General features: G+C 42.7%; 2 protein-coding genes across 9 annotated transcripts in view; one reads left to right on the forward strand and one right to left on the reverse strand.

Annotated features, from left to right (window-relative positions):
* Positions 1 to 1,071, forward strand: part of LOC310823636 (tripartite motif-containing protein 16-like) — a gene marked incomplete at its 5' end in the record, with an annotated part of 3,461 nt that extends 2,390 nt beyond the window's left edge. Inside the window, 2 exons of the mRNA XM_083696519.1 lie at positions 2 to 48; positions 294 to 1,071. Coding sequence (XP_083552645.1) covers positions 2 to 48; positions 294 to 847 — 601 coding nt within the window. The 3' untranslated portion in view covers positions 848 to 1,071. The remainder of the gene's footprint in view (position 1; positions 49 to 293) is intronic.
* LOC310823880 (uncharacterized protein) overlaps positions 1 to 10,000 on the reverse strand; it is a 417,085-nt gene that overhangs the window by 176,222 nt on the left and 230,863 nt on the right. The window lies entirely within an intron of this gene.

Below are 10,000 nucleotides of genomic sequence, written 5' to 3' on the forward strand. Positions count from 1 at the left end.
GTGTGGACCATGGTGGAGAGTGCAGGCTCAAACCTGGGCTGATCAAATGTAAGCCACCACCGCTGTAGAGAATAGGACTGTGATATTACTCAAGAACCAGGATACAGCAGAGTTCAAACAGAGCACCAGTATTGTATTCATATGTAAATCTAAAATATTAGTAAATGTGAATTAGTTGTATCCCTTGTAAAACATTTTAAATTAATAAGTAATATTTTGTGAAAAAAAGAATGTTACCATAACAAGTTATTCAAATGTATTAATTTGATGATTATTTTTGGCCTCTCAATCAGATGCCTGTGAGCTCACACTGGACCCAAACACAGCACACAGGCGCCTCTCTCTGTCAGAGGAGAACAGACAGGTGACACAGGAGAGAGAGGAGCAGCCGTATCGTTATCACCCAGAGAGATTTGAGGTCTGGTCACAGGTGCTGTGTAGAGAGGGTCTGACTGGGCGCTGTTACTGGGAGGTAGAGAGGAGTGGGGAAGGGGCTGTTATAGGAGTGACATATAAAGGAATCAGCAGGAGAGGAGGGGGTTATGACTGTAGGTTGGGATACAATGACAAGTCCTGGAGTCTGTTCTGCTCTGGTAACAGTTACTCTGCCTCGCACAATAATAAGGACACTGACATACCTGTCCCCTCCTCTGGCTCCCACAGAGTAGGAGTGTATCTGGACTGGCCGGCCGGCACTCTGTCCTTCTACAGCGTCTCCTCTGACACACGGACCCTCCTGCACACATTCCACTCCACATTCACTGAGCCCCTCTACCCAGGGTTTTGGCTTCTGTATGTGGACTGTTCAGTGACCCTGTGTAAACTAGTCTCAGGGAGATCACACTGAACACCAAAGGCTCAAAGATGACAGATCAGAACATGATGCAGTTGGATAGTGGTGTGTTTTCACTGAGATGTACAGATGTTCTCTCTCCCAGTGTGTAGTTATATTATTTCTTACTGTATATATATATTGTGACAGCCGCCGGGGTGTGCGGGCGTGTCACGGACCCAAACACAGTGTAAGCAGAGAGGTCCACACCAGAATTACAATCAAAAATATTTATTTGATTAGCGGGGAGAGGGAAATGATAGGGTGGGGGTGAGAAGGCGTCGTGTCGTTCAAGGGCCTCGCAGGAGATCCGTCGTCGGGAAGATAGCAGGGGGTTCGGTACACGGTGGGTGGTCCTCTTACGTTCCAGGTCGGGGTAGTCAGACAGGCGAAGAGAGACTCACATCAACTCACATCAACTCACATCAACTCACATCAACTCACATCAACTCACATCAACTCACATCAACTCTCCGTGTTTCGCCATAGCTACTTTTCCCACACTGGGTGCTCTGTTGGCTCCTTTTGTAGGGTCTCTGCTGCTCCTGCTGATGCCCTTCAGCTGTGCCTTGATGAGCAGGAACTCCATGTATGGGCATACGGTGATTATCTCCACTGGTTGCAGCTGTGGCCACTTGGGGCGCAGGAACTCCATACATGGTCCTGCCAAAGACAACACGGGGCAAGAGAGGGACAGCAGAAACAGCAGAGACAAAGCGAGGCGAGATATATACTCCATTTACCACCGTCCCACACTCACGCATGGGCTTAGGCACGGGGCGGGCGCCACAATATATATATATATATATTATTAAAAAATGCATCTGATAGTGAAATAGACTACAGGTACTTCTCCTGTGTGTGTGTCTGTGTGTGTGGTCAGAGAGGATGAGGGGAGACACATTTAACTGTTTAATTGTATTGATAATTTCCTGTACTTGTAACATTCAAGCCTCTGTTGTTTTATATTGATTGTTACATTCCTTTACAGTTCAGTCTTCTTCTAGTTGGTACTGTAGGCCATCATGCTTTATGTTAACATGTATAGTTTATTTCCCTCTTCTATTCTCCCATGGACCAACCACAACTCACAAACCTCATTTCCCCCCAAGTGCCTCTGTGTTTTGGTAGTAATGACAGTAACTCTCACCTTCTGCCTCCTCCTTCTCATTCTGATAAAGGCAGCACTAGTCTACTAGCCTGAACTAACCCTGGAGTCAAGTTCCTTCATTTACTACAATGATGATGATGATGATGATGATGATGATGTCCATATAAACAAAGTGTTTGTGAAACAAAGATCCGTGTGACCTCATGTTGACTCTCCACATGTCAGAGAGGCATGTCTTGTTTGCATGTACACCAGAAATAATACACAATATACCATAATGGACTGGAAATGACCATGTGAAAAGATAGAATCATGTGTAAATAAATAAAATAACCTGGTGGATAAAATTGATTACGTTTATTTGTTTTTGCCATCAATCCTCACACAATACCCTATAATGACAAAGCGGAAACACTTTTTTTAAACATTTTGAAATACAGAAATATGTCAAGTACATAAGTATTCAGTTTAATTTAATAACAGTTTAATTTATAACCAACACACCTGACTTTAATTTCCTCGATTGGGGAATGGCTTTGTGGGTAGTCAGCCATCTTGTTGTTTAAGACCTATTCAGATGAATCCGACCTACTGCAACAATCACCAGGATAGAAACAGTTAACTAACTAACTAACTGTTTCTATCCTGGTGATTGTTGAATTACATCAGATTCATCTGGATAGATCTGGAGCAATGGAGGATGGCAAACACACATGCTAATGAATAGTTTCATTATCACTTACACACCTGTATCATTTTTCTTGAATGTCAAACACATAAAATCCATTGGTTGAGTTTAGACAACACTGACCAGGTAGAAGAAAGTTCTCTACAGCAATGTCATGCCATAGGTAGAGATGTGTAACATTCAGAGACAATTGTGCCTTGTTTTTTGATCTTTATTCCCCATGAAGCCAGACCTTGTTCCAGACCTATCCAGATGAATCTGATCAAATGCAACAATCCCTCTTGGTCTGTAATGTGTCATATATTTTATAATAACAAGACCAATTTCCCAAGTGGGTGACATTAAAGCTTTTCTGAAACTGAATCTCAAAGATGATCTTAAAGCGATATTGCAAAGAACCATAGGAGTCCAGTACATAGTAGGCTGTCATTGTAGATGTGAACACAGCAGCAGCTTTCAACACCGGTAGGATGTGGCTTGGGAGGGCAATGGTCTGGGCAGTGTGAGGTCCCATGCACACACATGCACCTGTGTGTGTGTTTAGTGTGCATGAACCTATAGTTAGATTGACATCCCTCTAACCCAATCAATCCATCCACTCTCACCTTCAGCCAATGGGCTTCACTGGCAGGGCCAGTATGAAAGGACTGGGACACACCCCCAGCTGGTGCTTTGCTGATGGACTCCTTGCTGAAAGCATGTGCATTTTACATCTCGCTCCTTTTGAGGTGGTTTGTATGCATCTGGTGAGTGCTTTTAGTTCTGCAAATCGTGATTTCCAGTCTTTGGTTTGAGTTTTGGCTTCACCAGATTAAAATAGATTCACCCTAACATGTCTTCTGTCTTCTGTTTCTGTCATTTTCCAGTACTCTTTCTGTAAAAATCTAGCCCTGCTATGCTGCCTCAAATGCTGTTTTTGATGGGTGTGATTTAAGAGGTTGTTGACATTTTACATTCCTCCCATGTTAGTCGGCACTAACCCTGTTCACTAACTTATCTGAGTAGTTGCTGACAATTTTATGAAGATAGCTGCAAAGTAACTCAACAAATGTAATAACTTCCAATTGCAAACTGAAATGCTACATAAATTCACAAGACACTGTAGGCTGCTCACAGATTGTTCAACATTATAGCCAGCTAAAAAACAGAAACCAAGGAACGAATGCCACTTCTTGCTGCTTTTTGAACAAATAAAGGATGTCACCTAACATTTACCCAGGAATGATTTGATATGGAAATCAGTCACTTTAGCCATGGTTTGCATCCCAAATCTGGACCCTTTTTCCTGAAGTGTGCACTTCTGCTCTCTGCAGCATGGATCCTCAAGCCTTAAAAAAAAGGCTTAATCTTGTTTTTACATCCATGGGTGGTTGGTACACAGAAACAGGAGTGAGAAGTTGGAATAAGACCATGCATTTGCCATAATGCTAAATCGAGATGTCGCCTTAGCCTTGACAAAATGGTCCGTGTATGTTCATGGTGCCATCTCCAAACGTCTGTATTTTTTCTCTCCCATATTCAAAGCTTGATAAACTCAGTAATACATCACTTTACTGGCCTGCACTTTGCTGACACACACACACACACTTCAACCCTTTGAGATATTCCAGAGCTTGTTTGACTCATGTTTGCCCACTGTTTTAGCAGTATACTGTCTGGACAGATTGTAAAGTTACTCTAACTTTTAGGTCAGGTGGGATTTCAACCATCATTTCAGAGAAGATCTGTACCAAGTGACAAGGACTTATGAAGTGCACCACACATGCTCTCAGGAAACGTGTTTTACGTTACTCTCAGAAAAGTGAATTTAATTGAAGATAAAGCAGTGTTTTCATTGTGTTTAATTGTCCCACAGCTGTTCAATTCTGCCACAAAAGATTGTTAGGAAGTAGAAAATGTAAGATTTTAGTTCAAGTTAGTTTCAGACCTTGGAGACTTCACACAGGTCTTAACCACATGGCCACTGAGGTTTCAGACATCTTCCCAAAAATGTGAGACCATGAACTCCCTGTCAACCCTCTGAGCTCCCCAGGAGGGTTTGAATTATGACACCCCTCCCGCCTCACAACCCCACCCCCACTGCCACGCCCCTCCAGCCAGCCCTGGATGGAGCCCAGCTGAATCTCATTGCCAATCAATCAGCCCCTACAACAGCCTTGGAAGAAGTTGTTGCTTTCACCAAAACAAGTTACAGTGAGAAAGAATTGTTTTAGTTTTGTTTGATTGTGTTTTAGACTTGAGTTTACATGAGTTGCCTCCCTTTTACCTGTCTTTCTGGCTACAGTGATTTGGCCTGGGAGTTACATCAACACCATTGACTGCTACCTGCCTCTGTCCCTCCCTCCATGCTGTTCCACTCAACTGTGTTCCTCTCACACAGTGTAGTTGGATGTGGAGTTTGACACCGTTGTGATGCCTCTGCTCGTCATGGTTCATCAACCTTCACACACAGTCTAGGATTCAACTACATACACCGAAAGTCAGGACAGAACTTGGTAGAAAAGGTTTTTGACTCACCACCACTCACAATGTCCGTGAAGACACAACTACGACAAGTCAGACAGACCACGTACGAAAAGAAATACATTACAAGAAAACAGCGAGACTTTTTATTCGGACCGGACGACCCCAGACCCAGACAATTTTACCTACTTCCGAAAATTCACAAGGAACCTGAGACTTGGACTATTCCCTTTGAAGTTCCTCCTGGTAGACCGATAGTTTCAGACTGCAACAGCGAATCATACCACATTACACAATACATAGACCATCATCTTAACCCTCTCTCCACCAAGCACCCCAGCTACCTGAAAGACACCTACGACTTCTTACACAAAATCCAACCCATGGTTGTTCCCTCCCAGGCTTACATATTCACTATAGATATCGATAGTTTATACACCAACATAAATACACACACAGGAATAAATGCAATTAGGAATATCTTTCATAAACACCCAGATAAGAATAGACCCGACACTGAACTCTTACAACTATTGGAGATTAGTCTTACAGGCAATAATTTCACTTTTGACGATAAACAATATTTACAGGTAGAGGGAACAGCCATGGGCCAACGATATGCACCCTCATACGCCAACTTATACATGTCCGAATGGGAGAGAGAGGCACTGGCCAAATGCCCCCACCAACCCAGTTTCTATTACAGATTTCTAGATGACATTATAGGAGCATGGCCACACCATATAGATTTATTCACAGAGTTCATAAACATTTTAAACTCGCACCATTCGTCTATAAAACTCAAACACAGCATACACCCACAAGAAATTAATTTCCTGGACACCACAGTTTATTTTAATCAGATCAATTCAACACAGAAAACATTATTGACTAAGGTCTACTTCAAACCGACAGACACACATGCACTATTACATAAACACAGCTACCACCCAAAACATACATTCAAAGGCATAGTAAAATCACAAATCATACGCTACTATAGAATATCCTCCACCCAGACACATTTGCACGAAGCCATTCAAACCTTATTTAAAGCACTTAGACAGAGAGGATATTCCAAACGCTTCCTCCGTACAATCAAGACCAGCACATTGGCTGCCCTCTCTCCCATCCGGACAGACCACCATGCACAAACACACACACACATTAACCGACTTCATTCATACACAACACACACCGACCTTGACACCAACCCTGACCTTAACCCTAACTCTAACCATGCCCCCAACCCTAACTTTAACCCTATCCCTAACCCTGACCCTAACCTTGACCCTAACATCAACCCTGACCCTAACCCTATCCCTATCCCTAACCCCAACCCTAACCCTAACCCTAACCACAACCCTAACCATAACCATAACCATAACCTTAACCCCAACCCCAACCTAGGCCCTGATCCTAACCCTAACCCTTCTGATCCTAACCCTAACCCTTACCTTAACCCTATTCTCAACCCTGACCCTAACCTTAATCCTAACCTTAACCCTAACCTTAACCCTAACCTTAACCCTAACTTTAACCCTAACCCTAACCCTAACCTTAACTCTAACCCTAACCTTAACCCCAACCCCAACCTAGGCCCTGATTCTAATCCTAACCCTTCTGATCCTAACCCCAACCCTTACCTTAACCCTATCCTTAACCCTAACCCTAACCCTAACCTTAACCCTAACAATAACCCTGACCCTAACCCCAACTCTAACCCCAACCCTAACCACAACCCTAACCCTAACCCCTACCCCAACCCATGCCCTGATCCTAATCTTAACACTGGCCTCAACCCAGCCTACACTTCTATTCCCCACTCTCTTTCTCCCTCCAACCTTAACTCTACTTCTATTCCCCACTCTCTTTCCCCCCCTAACCTTAACCCTACTCCTATTCCCCACTCTCTTTCCCCCCCTAACCTTAACCCTACTCCTATTCCCCACTCTCTTTCCCCCCCTTTGGTTCCCCCGACCCAACCTAGCATCTTGATTCCCTTAGTAACCACATTTTCACATAGAACAAAAATCTTACATCAGACTCTCAAACACAACTTTGTCACCAGCCAACAAACCTTTGCACCTCTACAATCATACAAGATCATTTCAGCTTACCGTAAAAATAAAAATCTACTAAACATTTTGGTTCACTCAAGATTCAGCAGGACATTGACACAACCCCTTCACCCTCATACCACTCACTTTAGACAGAGAAAGTACATTAGTAATCCCCACAGTCGCACCTCATCCCCTATTTTAGACTCATTCACTTTAACATCCACCAACGTCATTTATATTATCACATGCACACTTTGTCACAAACACTACATAGGGGAAACAGCACACACCATAGAAACACGATTGAAACAGCACCTGTACAACATTAAAAAAGGTCAACTACAAACACACATAGTCACACACTTCCAAGAGCACTCCATCACTCACCTCAGCATATCGGGACTGCAATCAAACAGTTTATGGACCGTTGAGCAGTGGAGAGCAAATGAAAGGAGATGGATACATTTATTACGAACCATCGAACCCACAGGGCTAAATAAAAGATTTTAACAGATCACGTGTCAGTGTGAGTGATTGTGGGTTTCAATTGTTGTATATGTGTATGTAAATGTATATATGTGTTAATTTATAGAGGTGATACACCTTATTTATTTATACTCCCTTTACATCAGCACTTTTTATATCAGAATGTATGTGATGATTTATTATTTTATTATACTATATAGAGAAAGAGATTACTCTTTCTCCTTTTCATTATCACGTGTGTATTTGGTGTATTTTAGCACTTTGAAAATTAGCACTTATAAGAGATTTTGTGTGTTTTACAGTGTGTCTAGGATGGATTTAAGCACTTTTTCCTTTTCCATCAGCACTTTTGGTATGAAATATTATGTCATTATTTATTATAGTAAGTTTATATATATATATATGTGTGTGTGTGTGTGTGTGTGTGTGTGTGTGTGTGTGTGTGGATGTTCAGACACAAAGAAAAGGACAAACACAATGTATACATACTCCTTGATTTATTTAAATAGAAGGGAGGGTATACTATAGGCCAGTGCAATACAGACTAAGCAGTCATTGTAAATCTAGCTATAAACTTCCCTAACCCTAAACCTAACCCTAACCCTAACCCTAACCCTATCCCTATCCCTAACCCTAACCTCATTTCTACTCCTAACCCTAACCTTAACCTCATTTCTACCCCTAACCCTAACCCTAACCTCATTTCTACTCCTAACCCTAATCCTAACCCTAACCCTAACCTCATCTCTACTCCTAACCCTAACCCTAACCCTAACCCTAACCCTATCCCTAACCCTTACACTAACCCTAACCCTAACCCTAACCTCATTTCTACTCCTAACCCTAACCCTAACCCTAACCCTAACCTCATTTCTACTCCTAACCCTAACCCTATCCCTATCCCTAACCCTAACCTTAACCTCATTTCTACTCCTAACCCTAACCCTAACCCTAAGCCTAACCCTAACCCTAACCCTAACCTCATTTCTACTCCTAACCCTAACCCTAACCCTAACCCTAACCTCATTTCTACTCCTAACCCTAACCCTATCCCTATCCCTAACCCTAACCCTAACCTAATTTCTAATCCTAATCCTAACCCTAACCCTAACCCTAACCTCATTTTTAGTCCTAAACCGAACCCTAACACTAACCCTAACCTCATTTCTACTCCTAACCCTAACCCTAACCCTAACCCTATCCCTGTCCCTAACCCTAACCCTAACATCATTTCTACTCCTAACCCTAACCCTAAACCTAACCTTAACCTTAACTCTAACCCTATCCCTAACCCTAACCCTAACCCTAACCCTAACCCTAACCTCATTTCGACTCTTAACCCTAACCCTAACCTCATTTCTACTCCTAACCCTAACCTAATTTTTACTCGCAAGGCGAAAGCTAACCCTATCCCTATCCATAACCCTAACCCTAACCCTAACCCTAACCCTATCCCTAACCCTAACCCTAACCCTAACCTCATTTCTACTCTTAACCCTAACCCTAGCCCTAACCCTAACCCTAACCCTATTCCTATCCCTAACCCTAAGCCTAACCCTAACCTCATTTCTACTCCTAACCATAACCCTAACCTCATTTCTACTCCTAACCCTAACCTTAACCCTAACCCTAACCCTAACCCTATTCCTATCCCTAACCCTAAGCCTAACCTTAACCCTAACCCTAACCTCATTTCTACTCCTAACCCTAACCTAATTTTTACTCGCAACGCGAAAGCTAACCCTATCCCTATCCCTAAAACTAACCCTAACCCTAACCCTAACCCTAACCCTATCCCTAACCCTAACCCTAACCCTAACCTCATTTCTACTCTTAACCCTAACCCTAGCCCTATCCCTATCCCTAACCCTAATCCTAACCCTAACCTCATTTCTACTCCTAACCCTAAACTTAACCTCATTTCTACCCCAAACCCTAACCCTAACCTCATTTCTACTCCTAACCATAATCCTAACCCTAACCCTAAACTCATCTCTACTCCTAACCCTAACCCTAACCCTAACCCTAAACCTAACACTAACCCTAACCCTAACCCTAACCTAATTTCTAATTCTAACCCTAACCCTAACCCTAACCCTGACCTCATTTTTAGTCCTAACCCTAACCCTAACCCTAACCCTAACCTCATTTCTACTCCTAACCCTAACCCTAACCATAACCCTAACCTCATTTCTACTCCTAACCCTAACCCTATCCCTATCCCTAACCCTAACCTTAACCTTATCTCTACTCCTAACACTAACCCTAACCCTAACCTAATTTCTAATCCTAACCCTAACACTAACCCTAACCCTAACCTAATTTCTAATCCTAACCCTAACCCTAACCCTAACCTC

This window comes from Argentina silus (genome assembly GCF_951799395.1).
Source record: "Argentina silus genome assembly, chromosome: Y".
In the NCBI taxonomy this organism is placed as follows: domain Eukaryota; kingdom Metazoa; phylum Chordata; class Actinopteri; order Argentiniformes; family Argentinidae; genus Argentina; species Argentina silus.